A 24,552-nucleotide genomic window follows, 5' to 3' on the forward strand; every position below is an offset into this window, starting at 1 on the left:
TTAATATATTAGTGTGAGAAAATATTTGCATGTATATATATATATATATATTAAAATAACATGTTATATGTTTTTGTAATTTGGTAAAGTATCTATTATATCACATATATATGAAGATACACCTCTAATATATTTATTACTTTCATAGTAAAATATCCATGTACGTTATACGAAAATGGATTAATATTGTGTGTGCATTATTTCTTCAATTTAATGTTTTAAAAGTAATTATATATCCAGATAACTGTATTTATGTGTATTTTGGAAAAAAATTGTGTCCGAGGTTTCGATGCCAAACCACCTTAAGCAACCACACTGAGCCTAACCACCGCATCTAGCCAACTGAACCACTGGCAGCCGAAATCGGAGCCTTAAAGCCCTACACCAATTGAGTCGAGAAAAGCCCTTAAACTCGTCTACTACTGCCAACTAAACAGATCATCTAAACCCAAGCAACGCCGTTGAGGAACCAACCACGCCGGTCAAGAAACCACATCTCTTAAATTGTTTACTTTACATCTCTTAATATTAGAAAAATATTAATCAAAATATAAATGAAATATAACGACAACATAAATGAAATATAACGAAAACATAAATGAAGAATATATATGAAACATGTTAAAGATAAATAATCATATAAATATGATTTAAATTGTTTACTTAAACATCTCTCGGTATTATAAAAAAAATAAGCAAAAGATAAATGAAATATAAAGAAAAGATAAGTAAAAGTAAACAAAAAATATGACACATGGGTTTATAAATAATATTTTAAATAAAAGCATGGGTTTCAAATATTTTACTTTACAAACTACTCCTACTCCCTATGTTCCAGAATAGATGATATTTTAGGATTTTTCTTTGTTCCAAAATAGATGATGTTTTGGAAGTATTTAATGCTATTACATTTTACAAGAATGATTTAATAGCATATTTTATTTAATTATTTTGAAGTAAACAAACTAATAGTATCAAGTGATAGAGCTAAAATTCATTCATAATGATTATAGAGTTATTTAATAAGTGTGTGAAAAAAAAATTTAGAAAATGAAAAAATAAAAAAATAACTAAAAATAACACATATTTATTATTTCGAAATTTCTAAAACATCATCTATTCTGGAACAGAGAGAGTATATATTAACTTAAAATTAAATATGTACAAAAAACTAAAAACTTTGGTGACCATAGGCAATGGAAAATAATATAAATGAGAAGCTGAAGGTGAAGAATGGATGAGAAGATACAGACAAAGATCGGATGAGTTTCTGTATGTCTAATTCACTAGCGACTTGCGTGTTCCCCAGATTTTCTTTCAATATTATCGTTCATAATATCAAGGAAAAAATGATTATTTCGTAAACCAATTGTTTTTCCTTCTTTTTGGAAGGACAAAAGTAAATCCAAGAGTGAACGATGATGATACGGTGGAAGTGAAACTGACAGCGTGCGAGGAAGAATCGAATTCATGAGCCGACGACTTATACAGAACAATAGGCCTAATTATATTATACTGATTTATGTAGATGTTTTGGTGCTAGTAATAATTAATATATATATACTGCAACTCTTTAGCCGTGTGCCCGTGTGACATTTTAACACATTTCCTTCGTCCACGATTTCTTAGTGCTAGTGCTTCTCTTTTCTTTTTCATGTGAAAGCCACTGGGCTTTTTTCTCGTCACATTTTTCGACTTTTATATATATATTTTTCTTGTATTATAAATGTATTATTATATATACAAATACAATTAATACACTACATGAAAACATATTGAATTCCTATGAATTTTCTTATAAAAATTTTGGTAGAAAATGTTTTTTACTACGAATTTATGACAAAAAGTAAAAATAGTAGAAAATTGATAAAAAAAATTCTTACGATAAAAATCGTTAGAAAATAGTTGAAAATTTCTTACCAATATTCAACCAAAATAATATCCATAAGAAATTTGATCAGAAAATGGTAAAAAAATCGGTTGAATTGTTGAAAACGGAGCAATATACACCGCAGTGTTGAAAACGCAGCATACGATCCCAACGCTCAATGTCCTTTGATACGTAGTGTTGGACAGTTAAAACCAAAACGGTGAGGACAGCTACAAACACAGCCTCAACCGCTAAAACAGCTAATGTTATCAACCGCTGGTTTCGGTGCTCACAGGAAACCAAAAAGATGGTAAGGTAACGATTGCGGCACGATCCCTATACGGCTATACCACTTAGTGGTAAGGATCAATGTGCTATTATAAATGTATAAAAATACAATTAATCATGCAACCGTTTAAGGCGTTTAAACGGTGTATAAGAAAAGTTATGAGCATCAACACCATGCACTTAATTAACGACCAGTATGAAACGCATGAACGCAGTAAAAGAAAAACCAACGTTTTAAAATGTCATGAACACTATATGTTTTCACAGCGGATAAAAAGCGTTCATGGCGATCATGCTATTCCCTTTTTTTTTAAAAATCATATAAAGTGATTATTGTTTTTTTGTTATTACTCGCTGCAAAAGCTCTAAGGATATTTTAAAAACAAAATTCTACTAATAGACAGCTCAAAACGCAACACTAGCTACTTGTCCCCATTTAGACCTAGTTTCTGGTCGATCGCAGGTATACGTTTCCACATAGTGAAGACATTAGTTACATGTGATGATAATACCACTCTCTTGCATGGTGGGATCTCCAATTCTCTCAAAACCGTATGGTCTAAACCCCAAAAACCAAAGTGTGGAACAAAAGATAGTGATTTCTGATGTAGAGATATCGCTCACATTCCACTTCCAATTTGTAATGTTGTATACAAAAACAACACATCACCCTCATTTTATTCCTATTTTACTTTAACTCATAATTAAAAACGAATATTCGAATTTATTTATTGTATTTTGGGATTATCACACTGTTTGCATTGCTGTCTAGACAAGAGACCAGTGACTGTCTTTTGCAAATAGATTATTTTAATATTTTGTAAGAGAGAATTTTCAGGAAACGTCTAGGAAGTAAGGTAAGCGATTAGGGACAAAAACGTCGCCGTTTTCTCGATGAGTTGTGACGAGTCAGTTCAGTGGTTCACAGCTGTGTAGTGTACCGTAACGGTACTTTATAACCGACATGGCGACATCTACCCAAGTTCTGTTTTTTTCACCCCTAATTTTCTATCTTAAGGTTGATCATCGCTTAAGAAATCAATTATATTCCTACTGTTTAATTTCTCTTCATTTTTTCCTTTTCGTTCGTGTATGTTCCTCTAATGATCACCAGTTGGAGCAGCCTATATTTATGTGGGATAGAAAATATATAGTATTCTGATACATAGTTGATAGATATATATCCGAATATTTAAATTCACAATTTTTCTTGAAGTATTTACATTATAAGTTCTTACAATTTTGTGATTATATCAAGAAAATTTACATTCTAGAAATTTATTTATTCGATATGTGGTTCATAACAAAAAAGCATGTTTTAAAAATACGAATATACGAAACTTATTAATTATTAAATTGCAAAGGAGTCTCTGTTGTTCAGAAAAACAAAAAAATTCCTTAAACGAAAGAAGCCATAGCATAGTTGTAAACTTGTAAGACGGGCGTAGGGTCGGATAATCACTTCATGAGGATGTGTATATCGCACTTTTCTTTTGCTACGTCTAAGAGCTAAATACCAGTAAATGTAAATCTTATTGTGTGGGTCGTAATTTGTTCACATACCTTTTTAGTTTTAATGATTAGAAATGAGCTGTAAAAGGAAATCAAAGTTGAGGTTTTCAAGTTTAATTTCGTAAACCTTATGGGGTCAACGTTAAGGTTTAGCTGATTAGCTCAAGCATATCTCCTTGTCATATATTACACACACTATCGTTAAGTATTCTCCTTTGGGCTCACGAGGGGCCAATATTTCTCATTACCTCGTTGGTACAACTCCGTACACACGCGTATCTCCTTTTCATATAATACACACACTTGCAATTACATGTATCATGTATCTTTTTCATGTATGCATGCATGCACATTATATATAGTGACATAAAATGTGTAGTGTAATATTCGGGTGGTTTTAAAAGAGAGAATGGATTTCAAGTCTATTTTAATTTAGGACCAGTCACTACATAATTATACAGATATACTAAAACCAAGTTACGTTCAAATTATAATTATGATATGTAACAGATGCGTTAACGTTACCATATGTTTTATATATAGTGATACATTGTCCTGGGAAACAATGTTGGTGGTGTAAGTCGAGGTATGTACGTTGTGTTAACAAAAGACAAAAAAAAAAAAACGGATGAGTTACGTAAAATTATAGATGATCAATGTATTATTCATATAATTGATTTTAAATTGAAAGGATCAAATTAGTATTTTTTAACTCATAACAAAACAAATTGACCATCGACTCCAAATGAAATATTATTGCTATAATGAAAGAAGCGTATTGGAAACTATCGTAAAAATTTAAATAAGACCTAAAAAATATATGTAGACAATGGATCATCCTAATTCATAATTAATACATATTGTTTTGTTATGATAACTACTTTTTTTCTGTTAATCATTGTATATATATAAGATAAGATTTCTATTGTCTAGATACTAGTAGATATGTAACATTGATATAAACCATATATTAGAATATTGAAATTTCAAGTATATGTGTGAAGACAAATAGAGCAGTCATTGTTTGTATGTCACTAGATTTTATAGGCTCAGCCCACTATGAAATTTTTATTTTTCTTATTATTGCAAGAAATAATAGTTAATTCCAATATGATCTACAATATTATTAGATGTCAATTTTTTCCCACATAAAATTACACATCGTGAAAGGTTCATACTGTTGTATGGTCGTGATGATGTGCGTGCTTATCTCGTGATATTGCTAGTGAATATTGCATACGGAGCTACTCTCTTTTTGGTGGACCAAAATCCTTCTTTTCTTAATCAAGAAAAAGTAGAATGAGTGTGAAAAGCTAATCAGAAATATATATAAAAAATCATGTAATATACATTAATTCTAATGAAGAAAAATGACAAAATTTGAGATGGTGTAGGACACTAACGAACATTTTTTTCTTATTTTGTTTGTCATTTCTCTCTTGATTAGACAAGATCGTTCATTTAAATAGATGCATAATTTTAATTAGTAAGAATAGTAAGATCTGACTGAAATTTTCCAAATATATTATGATGTTTAGGTAGGGTTGAATTCAGTAAAAAATAAGTAAAATGCTGTTTTTGCACTATTTTAAAATTATTATCTTGGAATTTATACAAATAATAATGATAAAATGGGTAAATGATTTGAGTCTGTAACACTATTTTGCTAAGAACGTTACAAATATTTAGTTATATAATTTTTCAGATGTTTTTCAAGATTATTCCCATTGAATTAAATAGATTATGAACAAGAATCAATCTATTTGTTCGATTCTTAATCAGAATAAAAAAAAATCAAAAAAATCCACTAGCACTTGTATTGTACCTAGATGGATAGAGATTCTATCTCAGTCGGAGAGTTTTTCTCTTATACGAATCGTTGAAAATTATATATAGACAAATAATTAACGTTATTTTGCTGTGAAAATAAGAGGAGAATTTTAATTGCAATTTGATCTGAGGGGACCAAAACTACAACCTCCATGCCTTGTATGGATTTATTGTTTTCCTTTACAAAAGTGTTTGACGATGGCTTCCCACGATAATTGCGTGTCCGTCTATCAACTTTTAAGAAAACTATTTATCAACTAATACATCGTCAATTTGTTCATTTACATTTTGATTCTGATATATAGATGGAGGTGAACACATTGACAAAAAAAAAAAAAAAGAGATGGAGGCGAGCATTTCTTATATCTTCACAACAAATGTTGAACTTTTGACCTATGAGAATCATAATTGTTGGTTAATATTTCTTGAATCCAAATAATTTCTTAGATCAAAGGTATGGTTACTAAGAAATCAATTACGAAAAAGAAAATCGTCTTCCAGAAATCCTTATGGTAACAAAGGTATGTTTATACTGATCAAAGATAGATTATGAAATCTAACAAAAGTTAGGGCTACCAACAAATTCAAACCTTTTTAGACAATTTTGAGACGACGCAACACAAGGCTCTATTCCGCCTAGCCAGTTTTTTTCGTAAGCGACATCATCCCAGTTATCCGAACAAGACAACTCTCATTCGGTTGAATCCTAACTGACCACTGTCCACTTTAGTCGTGTTTCAACCTTTGCAATTGCTCCTTGATGATAACCTTTTTTTTTAAAGAATCATTCTCTTTAACTCTCTCCTAAAACTTCATATGTATAAACCTTTAATTTTTAAGGAATACTAACCAGGCTAACCACAAAGAAAAACAAAATCTAACAAAAAAGTTTTAATTTATGATTAACAAACATTATTTTCGTTTCTGAAAGTTTTACAATTATTTAACTTTATTTTGACAAAAATAAGTGAGCCAAAAATAATTAACTTTACTGTGTGTGAATATACTTTTATTTTGATAAACAGTTTTATTCTATTCAATCGATTATACTTCAGAAATGTATATATTTTTTAGAATATTCTCAAATGACCAATGTGAATTAAATTTGTACACTACGTTATCTCATTTGTGGCTTGGGGAGGTTGGGGCGTAATGAGTTTCGTGAGTAGAGTAGTTGTGACTTCAGTCCATTAAAAACTCTGTTTAAAAATGAAATAAAAAAATGAATAAGATAATATTAAGTGGATTATTCGTATAAGTAGCGTGTTGATTCTCTATTGGGACCTTGGAAAAGGCAAATGACATTTTATAACGTTATAAACCCTTTCTCTCTTAAATTTTTTTCGTCAACACGTTACTGAAAAACTTTCTTACGTGAATCGATTCGATCTTTTTATAACGATATATTCAATTAGTTTCAAGTTAATTATAATAATGAAAATTAGAGAATAATTGTTTCCATATTATGGGTGCGTTTACAGGTATGTGGTCCAAATGCACTTTTAGACCGGCCTACCAATCGTATCTAATTTTTGTGTTGGATTTGGTTAGTTAAAATAGTTTAATTACTTCAAATATATATATTATCGTGATAGAATACCCACATTTTGAATGTTTTCGACTAACCGACTTGATCATTTAAAATTTAAATTATTCGTTTCTGATTTTGTTTATTGCGTTAAGGGTAAGCTTTTTATAATCACACTCTTTCTAAAAACATTTAAGGATATTTACGATACTTAAGACAGTGGTAAGCTTTGATGTGTAAGTTTATTGATATATAGTATTGTATAATCAATAATTAATAACAAACGATCTTTTAAGCAAACCAAAATAGCATAATGATAAGAAGCAATTCCATGTTGACCTGAGACAGCAGTTAAATTAGGAATTAATCTTTCCAAATATTAGTTATCCCGTCGCTCTCGTTGATGATAAGTAAAACACATTTCTATTTAACTTATGGTAAGAAAATATCCCATTTACTATTGATGGTCATTGGTCAACCATCGTCGTCGGCTTTTTGTTTTAAGGTCCACCAATTAACTAACGTGGTTATTGAAATTAAATAAAGCCAAATTGATGAATCAAACTAATTTAATCAAGTGGGGGAAACTTTCCTAATGACTCTCGTTACGTGACTTACGTCCACTATCCACAAATTGCATTGCATGGACTTCAATTAGTTTTATATAATTATTAATATCTAGTGACGCTAATTTTCTGTGATTAATTAGATATTTTGGATCGAAATAAATCAAAATCTGCTGTCGGAGACTAACATTATATTGCAATATAGTTGGGAAATCCACAGATTTGACTTGGATATTTCTCATCTTATCTGAAAAGTAGATATCCATCAAATCCATCTGTTTTGGAATTGGAAATACAACTTTGTTTTCAAAATATGTGAATTTGAAACATAACGTATAAATGACAAATAAACTAAGTATAAAACTTCTAACAGTGGGGATAAAGCGCATATTCTTTATTTTCGTTGTTTTTCATGGTTCTAATTCATTGTTATCGTATAATATTATTTAATCAAACATTAGTCAAATAAATAACTAATCTTTTCGCCGACTGTATGGCTGAAAATATTAGCTGGAGCTAGACTCATGTATTGAAAAACTAATCCTTATATTTGTTGCTTAGGAAAGTGACATTTTGACTTTTTTTAATTCACCAAAAAGAACGTTTATTATATATTATCCTCAAAAGTATTGCTGCATCGGATTTTGGGTTGGTTTTGGTTTGTATTTTTGCAGTTTTTTGGTTCAAGAAAAACAGTGACTAAAGTGAAACTGATTAAACACCACTATCTTCATAATCATAACTGTCATAGAAATGAAGAAACAATAATTAAAAAATTCGGTATGGTTAAGCATACAGAGAAGAATTTAGTACATTCACTCTAGTAAAACCGAATCGTGATTAACCAATTCGGTTGGGATATATCAAAAACCGAAAGAAACACGTGAGAAAATGAAAAACAGAGAAATAAATCTGACAGTCTTTATAGTTCTCTAAAATATGTCTTCCCCAAATTAATCTAAATACTATTATTAAAAAAAAGTGAATTTGCAAGTTGGAGTTTGGTTCGCGAAGGCTGTTAAATAACAGCCATAGCTTTATAGCTTTTTCTTCGAAGAACCCAAAAATAATATCAAGAGAATTTGCATCATTACAACTTTTTAAAACTTTTTTTTTTTTTTGCCTTCACACGTCTTCTTGTCTGACTACCACTTTATTTTTTGGTAACTTTCTTCTTGTTCTTGTTCGTCTGTTGTCTTCTTGATCTCTCAACTCTCTGTCGTCACTGCTATAAATATCAAAAACTCCGACATTTCTTCTGTTCAAATTCTCCTCGAAACTCCCCCAAAGAGCAAAAACCAAAGCTCAAATCTTTGTCTGATGGGAGAGAAGATGAAAACAAGACGCGGGAAACGCCCTGAAGTTCGTTGCTTGCTCTTCTCTGTTTTCATTTTAATTTTATTTATTTATTAAAAAGATTCTAATTTTTGTTATTTGTTTGACTACAACAGAAGTTTTGGCCGTCGATTGTGATGAATAAATGGTTGAACATAAAGCCTAAAGTTTACGACTTTAGCGAAGACGAAATCGATACAGAGCCAGAGAGCGAAGACGACGGTGAGTATATAAAATTCTCAAGAAATTTTCCTCTTTTTATTCATCTTAACATTTGGTCGAATTTTAATTCGTCTATAGTTTTATCTTTATTAATCTGAATTTTAATTTCTGGGTCCCTTCACAGTATGTTCGGTCAAAGACGTAGTTACTTCTTGCTGCGTAACTGATGAAGACAGCCATGGCGGTCGGCGAGGAAGCGAAACTGTTCACGGCAACAAAATTTCAGGCAAGGATCCTGATTTTTTGTTTTTTTTTTCAAATTTATGTGGAATAATTGAAAAAAAAATTCAGAAATAAAAAAGAGACGAATTCTAATGCTTGTTTTTCTGGATTTATTTTTGTTTTACTTTGAAAATTCTTCAGACGGTGGTGTGAGGGGTTACCATAGGAAACACCGGCGAGGCAAATCGGAGACTTTAAGAGTCCAATACATAAACACAAAGGATATCAAGTAAGGGTATTTCTGGAATTTCATTTCTTTATTTTTCTCGGTGAGATATCATCTCTCTGACACGTTTTTGTTTATAGAGTGACGGTGGCTACATGGAACGTCGCCGGAAAACGTCCTTCCGATGATCTCGATATTGAAGATTGGCTTTCTACTGATAACCCTTCAGATATTTACATCATCGGGTAAGTAAACAACAAAATTCGCATCAAAATTCTACTATTTTTCCCAAAAAAATTCTACCTTTTTGAAGCAGAAACATCTCCTCTGTTTTTCCTCTGTTTTTCTTTGATGAATCTATAACTTCTTCTTGCTGATGTGAAATTTTTGTTATTAGGTTTCAAGAAGTGGTTCCACTAAACGCTGGAAACGTTTTCGGAGCAGAAGATAGAGGTCCAATTCCAAAATGGGAATCGATAATCCGTAGAACGCTGAACAAATCCAAGAAAGAATCAGTCAATGATCAATCTCATCCCAACAACAGCATCAACGTTCTTCATAGGTCTCACAGTGCACCGTCGTCTCCTGTCTCAGCACAGCAAACAAACTCCATCATCTCTGATGTCATGGTCGAGAATCTCGCAGCGGACCAATCGCTAGACCTAGCTACAGACGAGTTCATCGATGCTGCGACCGCTTTACCGAGTCTCGAACCAGTAGGGATTCCAAACATGGACTGGCCTGAACAAGCGTTAGACGAGAATCCTCAGATCGTTGGATCCGAAGGGAAGCTAAGGAGAGTGTTGAGCAGCAACGCCATGCTAGGGTTTAAGCTACCGGAGAATCCAACGGGAGTGAGTAGGTTTTCTTCGGACGCAAGAAACTTGAAACGGTCTCGGAGCTTTGAAACCCTAAAGCTGAGTTGGAATGATATCAAAGAAGAGAATGATAATATCTCCTCCTCGTCCGAGGCGGAAGAAGCTGCGAAAATTCAGCCTGATGATGATGATGATTCATCAGATGGAGAATCGTCTTCCGATGACGAGGAGGAGGAAGAAGGAGACAGAATCGGAAACACTTATGGATTGCCGGAAGATTTGGTGGAGGAGTGTCGGAAAGTGAAAGATTCTCAAAAGTATGTGAGGATAGTGAGTAAGCAAATGGTTGGGATCTATGTATCAGTTTGGATACGACGGCGTTTGAGAAGACATGTCAACAACTTGAAAGTCTCGCCTGTTGGAGTTGGCTTGATGGGTTACATGGGAAACAAGGTTAAATAACAAAATAAACCCTAGCTTCCTTTCCAAGAAAGTAAAAAAAAATCTAACGACTTCTTAAAACTTGATAATTGCAGGGATCAGTATCGATTAGCATGACGTTATATCAATCAAGAATGTGTTTCGTGTGTTCACACTTAACTTCCGGTCAAAAAGACGGTGCTGAGCAACGCCGGAATGCTGACGTGTACGAAATCATACGTCGTACTCGTTTCGCTTCGGTTCTTGATACCGATCAACCAAGAACGATTTCTTGTCACGAGTAAGCAAACCAATCAAAGATTATAAAAAAATATAAAGCAAGAAACTTTCGTTCTTTTTTACTAAAGTTGTTTTTGTTTTCTTCAACACAGTCAGGTATTCTGGTTCGGAGATTTGAATTACCGACTTAATAAGTCAGACAGTGAAGTAAGAAAGCTTATCGCACAAAAACGATGGGACGAGCTTAAGAACAGTGATCAGGTTCGGTTTCTTTGTTAGTTATGTTCTGTTTTAATTATTACTAATTTGTTAAGTACTTACTTACTTTTAAATATTTTTAACAGTTGATTAGAGAACTACGAAGAGGGCATGTCTTTGATGGATGGAGAGAAGGAGCGATTAAATTCCCTCCGACGTATAAATACGAATTCGATTCCGATCGATACGCCGGAGAAAACGTGAGAGAAGGAGAGAAGAAGAGAGCTCCAGCTTGGTAAGTGACTAAATTGAACGTTTAAAGAGTTATGGGGTCGATTTGAATTTCGTTTTAAATTTGGTTAAACAGAAACAAACACGTTTTTGAGAGTTTTCTGTTTGTTTTTCTTTGTGTTTTAAACAGGTGTGATAGAATATTATGGTTGGGAAAAGGAATAAGACAAGAGTGTTATAAGAGATCGGAGATAAGAATGTCCGATCATCGGCCGGTGACTTCGATATTTAACGTTGGAGTTGAAGTTTTCGATCACCGGAAACTTCAAAGAGCTCTTCACGTTAATAACGCCGCCGCTTCTGCTGTTCATCCTGAACCTTCTTTTTGAGTCTAAACTGTCTCGCAAAAAGTTACTTAACGAAGTTCTGTGATTTATTTGTTTAATTTATACATGGAATTATGGAAGATTTATTTCGGGTTTTGATTTTTTTTTTTTGTTATGTATAATCTAACCAAAATCTTTTACTTGTTTATGTATACGAGCCTTTTATTTTATTTTATTTTTCATTTTCTTTGATTTCCTTTTCATAATCTATGGTTCTTGATTTTTACAATTGTGAAGTATAAAAATTAAATGGTTAAATTATTAATGCAAGTCGGTAACCTATGTGAAATTAAAATTATCGGCGGATTGTCTAAATAACTTTCTCAACATTTAAATTTCCTTGAGCCAATATCAGTTTGACGCGATCTTGATCACGTACGCTTGAATCTCAATATGATTATATATATTTCCACTGTCATGGCCTATAGATGATATATAGTTCGTGATTTGATCCCAAGCTCAATTTCAAATATACCCACCAATGCAACAATCTACAGAGTTTTGAGGTACTTTTCCAACCTTGCATCTCATAACATATACTACAATACGTGTTTAATTTAAAGAGTCACTAAATCATCTTGGTTCAATGACTTTAAACCTCCATTTAAGTTTTCATTATTGCATAACGCCATAAGCAATCACTTAATTTATTAAGGATTGCGGGTCTTTCAAAGTCTCCCTTTGCTAATTTACGAAATCTGTTAATCATCAGTTCTGTTAATTTGTTAGATCTATTTACTTTGCTAAATTGAAATACTGTATGTCTTATTTTGAAAATTTTGCAATATCCACCATCTCTTAAATATAAACAGAACCAAATCCAAACCATTTAGTCAACATAACCAGAAGCAAACCGGTCTGGTTCAATTTTTGTAAATTTGGCAGAGTAGACGTGTTGGTTTTGTCAATCAGTCGCTAACGTCTGCCGATCTTTAGCCAGAAGATGATTATCATTGTTACTCGACTTGCCAACAATTGAGGATGTGAAATGAACCTTTGTTAATCCCTGACAACTTTCTGATTACGACTTTTATTTATTTAAACTGTAGTAAATCCAACCATGCATGCATGGAGATTTTAAGAGTAAGTGGGCAGAGTTACAGTCAGCTATCAAAACAATTTTCATGATCAAACCAGATTACATTATGTTCTAGTCACCTCAATCAAAAGAATCAATAGTAAGCTTGTGGCGTTGGGTAAATGCATCCATTATTATAAAATCTACTTACTTATCCTCTAAAAAGTTTTGTCATCAGAATATCTAAGAAGAATTGTCAAATTCGCATTTTTGGTGTTTATACTTACAACTTTATAAATGCTTGATTCTAACTTAATTATGAGAACTGGTAGAAACAGTATGCATATTTTCACGGGAGTAGACAGACGTTTTCGCACCAGGAGCATTTATAAAGTTGTAGAAATGGGAGAAAACGAAATAAACGAAGGATCACTAATGCCAAAAGTATCCTTTAAAGAAAGTTATAGTATCATTTAAAGAAATTTATAGAGTTTATCAGAGATTACGACGTATCAGAAGAACATCCCAGAGATGTTGAGGGAGAGAATAGCTGCATTATAGATCTTCAAGAACGAGATCAGAATGTTATCAAAACACTGCGTACGTTAAAGTTAGGGGTTTCGTTCAAATAGATGATTATGTATATGATGATATTTTATCAACTAGTTGACGCAACCTTATTTCGCTCCAGATTGTAATAACATTAGCTATGCAAATTACTGAAATTTTATTTTACTGTTGTTTCTTTTGTGTTAATAATAAAAACTTCTTATTTAGCTTACAGAATCAACTACATAATTTCCTATTTAACTTACATGACATCTATAAAAGACTTAAGTGTCATACCAGAGTTGGTGTTAAGATTTAAAAGATTTTTTTTTTTTTGTCATTCACAAACAAGAGATTGTGGTTAGCCATAACAGTGTCAATCGAGATTGGATCAAGCCACGCATAATGAGATGCCTCAATAATGTCATCGAGATTAGATCAGTAGGTGAAGCTATTTGATGGCAAGGAGGTCAGTTGACCCTGGTGAAATTTATAATTTTTCTTGCATATATGCATTTTTGTTTATATTTCATGAGTTATCTGAAATCAAGCGTATCTATTGACCCCCGTGAATTTAATATTTATGTGATTATATTAATATTAACCCTCTTCCCCCCTCTAAAAAATTATTCTAGCTCCACCACTTGATTGGATGGTACAATTTTCGCACATTAAATCTTGATCAACAACTAAACCATTAAATTTATGTAACAAATTCTTTTTCAAAAATTTATGAACACAAATGCTCCAAACACATGCTTAATGAGCTTCTATTCATGACCAACTCTGGGTACATGGGTAGATTTTCCATTGTCATCACCACTATTAAAAGAATCGCTCATGGCAAAACCCATAAATCAGTATGATTTTAATTTTCACTTACCAAGGTAACAAACATGACACATAAAGATCAGAATACATTCTCCATCCTATCTTTTTCAGAATTTTACATATCCAACTTTGCTAGAAGATTTTAGTAGCTTTGACATTCGTTAAACATCAAGGCTCAGAGGATGAGGTCCAGAAATGGTTTGCTAGGCAGATTATGCTACCTGAACTGATGATCAAGTTCCCTGAGAATCTGAGCCAATATTGGTTCTACTTCTTCTCATTTGTTATTTCTTGAACTTTGGGGAATTGTCTTGGAATTTGGTAAGTTTTAGGTATGTGTTAGTATCAACCGGCAAAAGATGCCTTGTAGTTTTGTTTGGTGGAACAACGATTAGTAGAGTACGAAATTGATTCATCTTGAATTTGCAGTCTGGTTCTATATTGTGCCTAGTGATGCCAAGAAAAATGGCACTTCTGACCCTTTATAATATACAATATATATATATATATCATGAGGTAAAGTTCTTTTTTGTTTCTTTTTTTTGTTATCTCTGATTTATGGGTTCATAGCTCTATTCTTGATCTTACAAGTGATTTGTTATTGTTTTATGCAGTTGGATCAAACATACTACGTGATTGATATAATTTGTTGGAACGGCTACTTGTTTAGTGATTACAACAGATTTCAGGTTCTTTTGTTTGGAATCGAAACTTGCTGAGATAGGTGCTTGTGATCTGCCTTCTTTTTATCGCAAATTCAGATTCAATGCAGTTCCTTTTTATAACTAGGACCAAAACAGAATTTATTCAACTTATACAAGACCACTACTTTACGTCAATAATGGCTTGTTGTTCAATAACACGTAAACATGTCATGTACTCTCTCCTAACTGTAACATTTCAAGACGAGAAATATTTAGGGCTTAACTATTTTTTTCAATCAAAACCTTATCCTAACATGTCATCTTGACTTTGCCCAAAAATATTGTACTTTGACCAATTAAAGCCTAATTCCTAATTAAGCCCAAACCTTGATTCCATGATTTACACCATATAACATGAAAAACGCTCAGAATTTTACTATTTTATTCATTGGTAAATTAGCAACGTAGTTCACTAACCTCTTTACGGCTCATGATCACTAGCTCATTTCTTGATTTACACCATATGGCGTGAAACAAGCTAGATTTACTACTATTATTCATTCCTAGTATTCATACTCCACCAGAAGTTTTGTTCAAGTTTATTAATCGGAAATTTGTAATATATTTCACTAGCCATTTACTAGTAAAAATCATTTGCCACTAAAGAACATTAGGAAGTACAAATTGCATTGTCAAACATTTAATAAATTTTTAAGACTTTTATGTGATATTGTATTGCTATGTGATATTGTACTAAACACTCTTATTTTTGTGTGGCTCTGCACTACAGAATACCTAGATTTAAAGACGAAAAATGTGAATTTTTCTTTCGTCCTCGGTATTATTCAGGACCCAAGAAGACGTAGGCACGTGCCCCATGATAGACGTATCATGTGACTCCTTTTCTCTTTCTCCCACTAATTTACTCACTCTCATATTCTTATTAACAAGGAAAATATGATGATTGTAAATAAAAAAGAAAGCAAGAACCAAATTAGACGTCAAAACTTGAATTATGGCTTTACAGTATGTAATAAATGATTATAAATTTGATAAAGTTACATATTTTTGGAATTTTAATTAATTTTCAATGTTTCCGTCTTTTAATGTCAACAATTATGTAATTTTTGTTTTTACTTATTTTGTAACGTTAAATGAATCATTCTTGTTCGTTAAAAACATATCCAAGAAGATAACAACATTTGCAGAATCTAGAAGAACAGGAAAGGTAAGATTTTTGTTTCTCATGAATTATTGTTTCTTCTATTATTTTTTCAACTCTGCAGCTTGTGGTGGGGGTTAAATTTCACTGTTTTCGGATTCTACAATCAGAAACATAAAACTATTATCCTTTTTATGGAAAAATTAATCTTTTTATGGGAAATTTAATCTATATTCTTCTTCTGCCTCTTCATTTCCTTTTTAATTTTTCACTCTCCATCACTCTCCTTTACATAAGCACAAAGCCAAAAACCCAAACTCACTCCAGAGGGAGAGACACAATCTTCTCTCAAATTCGCCGGCATAATCAATCATTTTAGCTTATTTCTTCCTGTTTTCTAACCAAATTCTGTTCTCTTTTTGGGAAATCTCATTCCTTTTGATGTGAGACAGAGAGAGAGAGAGAGAGAGAGAAATAGAGAATGGGTTGTTTGCATTCCAAAACTGCTAAGCTTCCTTCTCCCGATGATCCATCAGTGCCCAACAAACCAGAATCAGGTTTGCCCTCTACTTTATATCTTTAATTTGTTTTTGTTTCGTTGCGTTTTTTTGATTGGTGTGTCTGCTTCTTAGCCAATGAGTAGATTTTAGTTGGTCTTTTGCCTATTTCTATCTAATTCCTTGGTGGGTTTGTTTTAATGCTTGTGGGTTTAGGGCAAATCAGTTTTAAAGCAAGAAAGATTATACCTTTTTGGGACTAAACTCTACTAATTTCCCTCAAATTGGTCATTTGATTCCTTCTTGTGGTCTCAAGGATTTTGTTATGTATACTATTCTTGTGTTGCAGTAAATGAGGACCAAGTGGATCAGGAGAATCAAGTTCCCGGTTTCAAAGAGTTTGATCTAAGTGAACTGAAGAAAGTAACAAATGGGTTTAGTCCCAGTTGCATTGTCTCTGAAGGTGGTGAGAAAGCTCCGAATGTGGTTTACAGAGGAAAGCTTGAAGGCAATCGTCTTGTCGCCATCAAACGATTCTCTAGGCAGTCCTGGCCTGATGCTCAGCAGTTTGTGGTAAGAATCTTTTAAAAAAGTTAAATTCAGAATCGAGATTTTTATATTATGTTCATGGATTTCATTGATCATCAGTTATAAGTCAAAGAATTGAAATGGTTGTGTAAAGTTGTAGAAGGAAAAAAGACATTAGTTCGTGTCTATCTTGACCAGAGAATATGCTAATCTCTGTCTGGTAGCTATTGAAATGAAGTAAAAGTAGGTAGCTTTAGGTTGCAAAAGCTACTTTATCCCAGGATTCTGACTATATTTTATCGACCATAGATTTATTAGATTCTCTTCTAGCTTTATTGTTGTAGATAGGTTAGTAAAGGTATGGTCTTTAAGTGTAATTATTTGAAAGAAAAAAAAGGAAAGATGCTTTGGAACTTTCTTTTGTCTGTTCTCTTGTCTGAATTGGAATAGTTGATCTTGCGTTGACTATTGTTTGACTCGTGGAATCAGGCAGAGGCGACTGGTGTTGGAAAGCTTAGATCCAACAGATTGGTCAATCTGATTGGTTGTTGCGCTGAAGGAGACGAGAGACTGTTGGTAGCTGAGTATATGCCCAATGATACTCTCTCGAAGCATCTTTTTCACTGTAAATGTTCCTTTGATTTTTCTCTCTCTGACTACTTTCATTTTGATCTAGAGACTTGATGCTCTCATTTTGTATTTTGTGTAGGGGAAAAACAGCCACTTCCATGGGAAATGCGTGTCCGAGTTGCAGATTTTATCGCACAAGCACTTGATCACTGCAACATTGAAAATCGAAAGATTTATCATGATTTGAATGCATACAGAATCCTCTTTGACGAGGAAGGCGATCCTCGTCTATCAACTTTTGGTCTTATGAAGAATAGTAGAGATGGAAAAAGCTACAGTACCAACTTAGCTTATACTCCACCTGAGTTCTTACGAACTGGTAAAACCAAAATTCTACTTCAAGAACATAAAAGGAAATACTTTTCTGATTTAGTTGAATCTAAAGGGTGTCTTCCTCATTTTTCAGGTAGAGTCATTCCTGAAAGTGTAATTTACAGCTATGGAACTATTCTTATAGATCTTTTGAGCGGCAAACACATTCCACCAAGCCATGTAATGTCCCTGCAACTTTCCTCGTTTCATTTCACTCTTTTTGCTTAATTCTTGTCAATTTTTCCTTAGCATATGGAATGAGTGATGGATGTTCAATATCAGGCTATTGATATAATAAGAGGGAAGAATGTGTTGCTACTCATGGATTCATCACTTGAAGGGCAATATGAGAATGAAGACGCAACTAAACTTGTTGATCTTGCTTCAAAATGTCTTCAATCTGAGGCAAAAGATCGACCTGACACCAAGTTTCTTCTCTCTTCAGTGGCACCACTACAAAAGCAGAAAGAGGTTCAAGAATAGAATCAAATAAATAATACTCAATTGTTTCCAACTTTCCATAGTAGGTTAATAATTTCTGTTTCGGGTTGTTTGTTTGTGTTTAGGTTGCATCTCATGTCTTGATGGGCTTGCCTAAGAATACAGTTATACTTCCAACTCTGCTTTCTCCTCTCGGAAAGGCTTGTTCACAAAATGACCACGCGGCTGTACACGAGATTTTGCTTAAAACCGGTTACAGAGATGAGGAAGGAGCAGAGAACGAGGTACTTGAGTACAGATCTTTAACCGAGTTCTTCAATTGTTTTCTCAACTTCTGATTTTTCTATTTCTGTCTTCAACAGCTTTCATTTCAAGAATGGACACAACAAGTGCAGGAAATGCTCAACACAAAGAAGTTCGGAGACATTGCTTTCAGAGACAAGGACTTCAAGAACGCGATTGAATGTTATTCAAAGGTAATAATAAAACAAAACAAGAACAATGATTGATTAGAGCATTTTATCTAAAACCCTTGTGATAACTGTTTGTGTTACCAAGTTGGTGGGGATGATGTCTGTGCCATCTGCGACGGTTTTCGCAAGACGGTCATTCTCCTACTTAATGACGGATCAACCGGAGCTAGCTCTGAGAGATGCAATGCAGGCTCAGGTTTGCTTACCGGAGTGGCCTACTGCGTTTTACCTGCAGGCTCTAGCGCTTTCGAAGCTTGGAATGGAGACTGATGCTAATGACATGCTTAACGATGGTGCTGCGTTTGATGCTAAGAGACAACAACATAACAGTTGGCGTTGTTGATAAGGAAAAGAAACTAAGAGAGAGAGAGAGAGAGAAAAGAAAGTCCCCAATATTTTTATGGGTCCTTTTCAGAAACAGAGTTACTGTAAGAGAGTATTTGTTTTCTATTTGTCTTGTAAGAGAGAAGCTGGAGAGAGGGATTGTCTAGGATGACTGTTTAAGGTTTTATGTTTATATTAAGAATAACATTTGAACCCAAATGTAGAATCAAGAGTTAACCACTACTTGGACTTGGGACTACACTATGTTTGTTTGTTTTGTTTTGTGGGTTTAATTTGCTATGTTAAGCTAAAGGTTGACAATTAAACAATTACTTTGATAAATCTTTCTCTGAATGACAGTTAAACAAATATGTCACATCCAAATTAGACAATGTGCTTATATGATGACCAACATCTTTTAACACATTTGAACATGCGCAAACACACACATAGAATGTACGCATGCATGTCTTGTAAATTTAATTGATTTATGCACACATCTATTATCTATCATATAGTAAAGGATTTCTAACATTTTATTATTTTCCTGATTTGTTAAATGAAATCGACTACTATTTTGGTATGATTTTAAAACTCAGTTCCGTAGCCCATATTGTTTTTTAAAATTTTGAGGTTTGTATCTAAATCTAGTCATTTTTTGGGATCAACTCTTACCATGGATGTTATTAAACGTTGGTGAATAGACCAAAAATCAGACAGTGAAGAAAACGATAAGGAGCCAAAAGGGAGAAGGAGAAAGTTGTGGGACAAAGAGTGATTAAGTAATAAATGTGGGATCTTCTCATTCAATAGATGTTTCAGAATGAGTAAGTGAAAGTAAAACCTATGTTTACAGTTTATGTGTTTTCAAATGAAGCAATAGTCTTTCTATGCATAAGATTAACTAAAGTTGACGGCGATCTACGAATTAACCTCTCAATTTTTTTTTACCAATAAATTGCAGAAAACATATGGGTATACCCAAAGAAACACGAGGAGTCGAGGAGCACAAGTCGATTGTAAGTTCAAAAAATAGTAGAAATCGTTTTATTATAGATTTATAGTAGAGCTAATCTTATTTTACAGTCAAAACTAAACCACAACATAAAATTAAACGAAAAAGATCGAGAATATTCAAACTGAACTGTGTAAAATTCTTGGGAGAAAATAATTGTGTGAAATTTAATATAATAGCTATAACTAGTAAACTGAAACACTAAAAAAAATCGAAAACTGATATATAAATTAGGCCCTAGTGGTAGGCAACACAAAAGCTCCGTATTTCGTTGGCTTTAAAGCATCTGGTGCACTATATCTTGCTCTAAATTTTATTTTTAGAGTAAAATGAACTACAATGTACTCTATATATTGCTCTATAAATAGAGAAATTAACAATATTGCTCTTTATTTGGAGCAACACAGTTCATGGCTCTATTTTTAGAGCAGAACTTTTTAATTTACAAAACAATCCTCTAGTTTTAATATCTTTTCATTTTATGTATAAACAATAATATAAGTAACAACATTACACTAAATTCAATTTATACTACTAATAACTTATTATAAAATTATTTTAACTTAAATTTTAATAACAATATATATTTTAAAATTTTAAAATTTTAAAATTATTTTAACTCAAAATAAAATAGAAAGAACATTTATAAATTTTCAAAAGTAAAAGATCTTATCAGCAATTAATACTAAAAAATAAAATAAAATATTTATTTTTAGAATCAGATATAGAGATAATCATTAGAGTAAACTCTTTCTCTATTTTTGGAGAACTCTATATTTAGAGCCAAAAATAGAGTCAACCATTAGAGATGTTCTTACATCTTTTATCCTACTATGTGACGTAGGTATTTATGCTTTTTTATCTTTTTTTTCTTCATTTTTATTGCCTTTTTCCTCTTTCTTTTTTGTTGGTTTTCAATCTTTCGTTTTCTCTTTTCTATAGTGTTCTCTTTAAAAGACCATAAGGGGTTCAAGGTGACCGTTCCTAAAGTATCGGGAGAATATTCTAGCTATAGCATCGTTACAAGTTACAAGATGCACTTTTTGTTTATAGAACTAACCTCTTTTTTTTTTTTTTGATATGAAGTACTATAGAACTAACCTTACATTTCCATCTTGCGAAGTCATTCGTTTTTTTGTCCCTTTTTCTTGAATATTACAAATATATCGAGTCATACACAAATGGGAACTAAACTTTTTCTTTTCTTTTTTTTTTAAGTGGGAACTAAACTTTAAACTACAACTTTACATCTTAAACAATAACAAACTTCTAGCAAAAAGAAAACAATATCAACATTTTATTTCCTCAAATCAAGTTTCGTTATCCCTTCTATGTCTTTAAGTTGAAAGTGGTTATACCCTATTAAAAAAATTGAAAAGCGAATTTGTCTTACTCATGCTGACGCGGACGAACATTGCTAAATAGTCAAGAAAAGTTTTGATATATAGAATGGAAAAAAAAAACCCGAGAATTAGGACCCATTTTTATGACCTAAAAGCTAAAACTAAAAGTTCCGTTAGATCGGATTCAGACCAAAATACTTATAGAATAACCATTTTCATATTAAATATCAAAAAAAATAATAATAAGAAAACCGCAAAATTCATAACTCTCTTATTAAGAAAAAAGGTTACTTCTCTCCCTGTATATATGATTGACATAAATACAAAAACATCGTTTTGAAACCACGTATCATATAGTTGAAAATTAAAACGATAAGTTGTGATTAATGATAGGTCATATAATACGGAATGGGTTATCATATTATCGTTGAAGTGTGAACAAGTCTATTAGCCTTTGAGACCAGGTGGGTCCAACTTCTTTTGGAATTTTGGGAACTCTTAAGACAAGCAATGTCTTTATGTGCTTTCGGTGACTCGTTATTTTTCTTCTGAATATTAAATGGTTAATAAGTAAGTAAATTTATATTTCTATTTCAAAGTTCAAAGTTCAAACCATTGTGCTATATATATCAATCGCTCCACAACCATTCAATACTCTACCAACCTTCTCTTCTCTTAATCACTATCTTAATTCAATTACTCACTAATCACTTTTGATTGCTTATATAGATAATCCCTTTTTCTTCGGTCAGTGTCTTTGACCCGTCGTAGCGGTTACCTCTTCTTTCAAATTCAAACCGACTTCTATTTTTCGTTATTTCAATTTTTTTTTTACCTTAAATTTGTGTCTATACTGTTTGCTGTACTAGTTAAATAACAAAAAGGGAATTTCGGGTAATTAGGGTTGGTTTATTTTGTAATCATACGATTCTTTTAGACAATGATCTTGTCACAAAAAGGATGCAATCAACGTGAGCTGCAACGTCCTTTTCTTAAGAACAAATCAACTGTCGAAAAACGTTTATATTTTTGGATTTTCCAAATATTTAATAGATTTAGTTTCGGCACTTAGCTAATTATTTGATCGCTACACCTCTCTTGTGTCGCAAGCAACAAGTGTGAATTCTGCAAATGGGAAGTTCATGTTTACCTCCAGGATTTAGATTTCATCCAACTGATGAAGAGCTCATTGGCTATTACTTAAGTAGAAAAGTAGAAGGTCTCGAGATCGAGCTCGAAGTCATTCCCGAAATCGATTTATACAAATTCGAGCCTTGGGAGTTACCAGGTAATTGCAATTAAGAAAACATGTTTTGAATGCTATAAATTTTGATATTATTATTATTTATAATTTATCTTTGTCTTTTTAGATAAATCTTTCCTTCCGAATAGAGATATGGAATGGTTCTTTTTCTGTCCAAGGGACAAAAAGTACACCAACGGTTCTCGAACCAATAGAGCTACAAAAGCCGGTTATTGGAAAGCAACCGGTAAAGACCGGAAAATCACTTGTAAATCGTCGTGTGCTTTAACCGGATACCGCAAAACACTTGTTTTCTATGAAGGCCGTGCCCCACTAGGAGATAGAACTAATTGGTTTATGCATGAATATCGTCTATGCGATGATGATCTTTCACAAAAATCATCTAATTTTAAGGTAAGAAACTTATAATTTGTTAAAATTTGATCCAACTCCATAATATATTCATTTCTTGAATTAATGAAAAGAAACCTTAAAACTATATGTGTGAATTTTCAGGAAGCTTTCGCGTTATGTCGCGTAGTAAAGAAGAACGAACGCAAGGCCAAAGCATTGAAAAACAAAAACGAACAAGCAACTGGTTCGGGTTACTCTAGCCTAGCGACATCTCCTTGTCGTGATGAAACGACGCAGTTTCAATCATTCAAACCTGAATCTTCAACTACAAACGACTCTTCTAGCATTTGGATTTCTCCTGATTTCATCCTTGATTCCTCAAAGGTAACCTACTAATAATATTTTAAACCCTAAAAAAAAAAAAATTAAACCCTAAACCAGTTTTGCATACACAATACTGTTCTGATTTGGCGTTGTGGTATCTACTTATAGGATTATCCTCAAATACATGAGGTTGCTTCTGAGTACTTACCCAACTATCATTTTCAAGTCACCTCGGCGAATCACCACGTGGAGTTTCCGACGGGTTCTTCTTATTTGAACGTTGGTCAGGAGATTGAACAATCAGTACAACCAAGTTCTTGGACAAATTATGAATACGACCAAACCAGCTCGTTCCATTACACAAACCTTTTCTAGCTTAGAAAGGAAAGATGTGTTGGTCTCTCTTCAGGACAAAAAAAAACACCTTTTAACGTTGGATTTTCGGAAGAATGATCAACTTGGTTTGTCATAACTTTGGATTCTCTTGCATTTTATTTTGGTTTTGGTTTAATTTACTTTATACTAATGAATATATTGTAAGCTTAATGAGTATTTCAAATTCCTTATTTCAAAAAAACTTTATAGGATTATATCATAGTCTTAATATTATTTATCAACAAAAGAAATTTTCTTTATTTACAAAGTGGCAAATAAGAAAAGCTATATAGATTACAAACTATCAACCAAAACAGAGCAATCGAAGCCAAAACAGAGCAATTATACCGATCGCAGAATAGGCGAGTATAGATGGAATTAGTAAATGGTTCGAGATAGAGTTGAGTTGGAGAATGATTGCCTTGGAGATGCCTTCTTTCCATTTCTCCCAATCATTTAATTGGACCAAACTTATAACTTTTAAACCAACTTCTTGAAGTGATAACAATCATTTGCATAAAAAGAAACATTTTTTTTTCAATAAAAAGCAATTGATTTGGGACCATTTCATATTTTTAAAAGTTATCCAAAGGAATGGTTTTGAACACCCATAAAGGGAATTTGGAAAAAAGAAAACGAAGCATATACAAAAATCTG

The 24,552-nt window shown here is 32.6% G+C and overlaps 3 protein-coding genes across 4 annotated transcripts; all 3 read left to right on the plus strand.

Moving 5' to 3' along the window:
* Positions 1-8,646: 8,646 nt before the first annotated feature.
* Positions 8,647-11,916, plus strand: LOC18030422 (type I inositol polyphosphate 5-phosphatase 2). Its single transcript, XM_006414100.2, has 10 exons — positions 8,647-8,956; positions 9,046-9,151; positions 9,276-9,377; positions 9,515-9,602; positions 9,680-9,784; positions 9,937-10,810; positions 10,894-11,078; positions 11,170-11,278; positions 11,362-11,510; positions 11,637-11,916. The coding sequence occupies exons 1-10, from the start codon at positions 8,915-8,917 to the stop codon at positions 11,833-11,835; spliced, it is 1,959 nt and encodes a 652-aa protein (XP_006414163.1). The 5' UTR covers positions 8,647-8,914; the 3' UTR covers positions 11,836-11,916.
* A 4,406-nt stretch (positions 11,917-16,322) lies between these two features.
* LOC18030423 (probable serine/threonine-protein kinase At4g35230) lies at positions 16,323-19,513 on the plus strand. Of its 2 annotated transcripts, XM_006414102.2 has the most exons (9): positions 16,325-16,593; positions 16,883-17,106; positions 17,551-17,686; positions 17,771-18,010; positions 18,098-18,183; positions 18,286-18,474; positions 18,570-18,728; positions 18,807-18,920; positions 19,003-19,511. In XM_006414102.2, exons 1-9 carry the CDS (start codon positions 16,518-16,520, stop codon positions 19,258-19,260), a joined length of 1,482 nt encoding a protein of 493 aa, XP_006414165.1. In that variant the 5' UTR covers positions 16,325-16,517; the 3' UTR covers positions 19,261-19,511. The 2 variants fall into 2 exon arrangements, with proteins under 2 accessions (XP_024005787.1, XP_006414165.1); XM_024150019.1 differs by having other exon boundaries at positions 16,323-16,593; positions 17,771-18,183; positions 19,003-19,513.
* A 3,217-nt stretch (positions 19,514-22,730) lies between these two features.
* Positions 22,731-23,895, plus strand: LOC18030424 (NAC domain-containing protein 71). The gene is made up of 4 exons (XM_006414103.1): positions 22,731-22,887; positions 22,970-23,256; positions 23,359-23,580; positions 23,689-23,895. The coding sequence occupies exons 1-4, from the start codon at positions 22,731-22,733 to the stop codon at positions 23,893-23,895; spliced, it is 873 nt and encodes a 290-aa protein (XP_006414166.1).
* The last annotated feature ends 657 nt before the right edge of the window (positions 23,896-24,552 follow it).

The sequence above is a fragment of the Eutrema salsugineum genome, unplaced genomic scaffold, assembly GCF_000478725.1.
Source record: "Eutrema salsugineum unplaced genomic scaffold, Eutsalg1_0 scaffold_1, whole genome shotgun sequence".
NCBI lineage: Eukaryota > Viridiplantae > Streptophyta > Magnoliopsida > Brassicales > Brassicaceae > Eutrema > Eutrema salsugineum.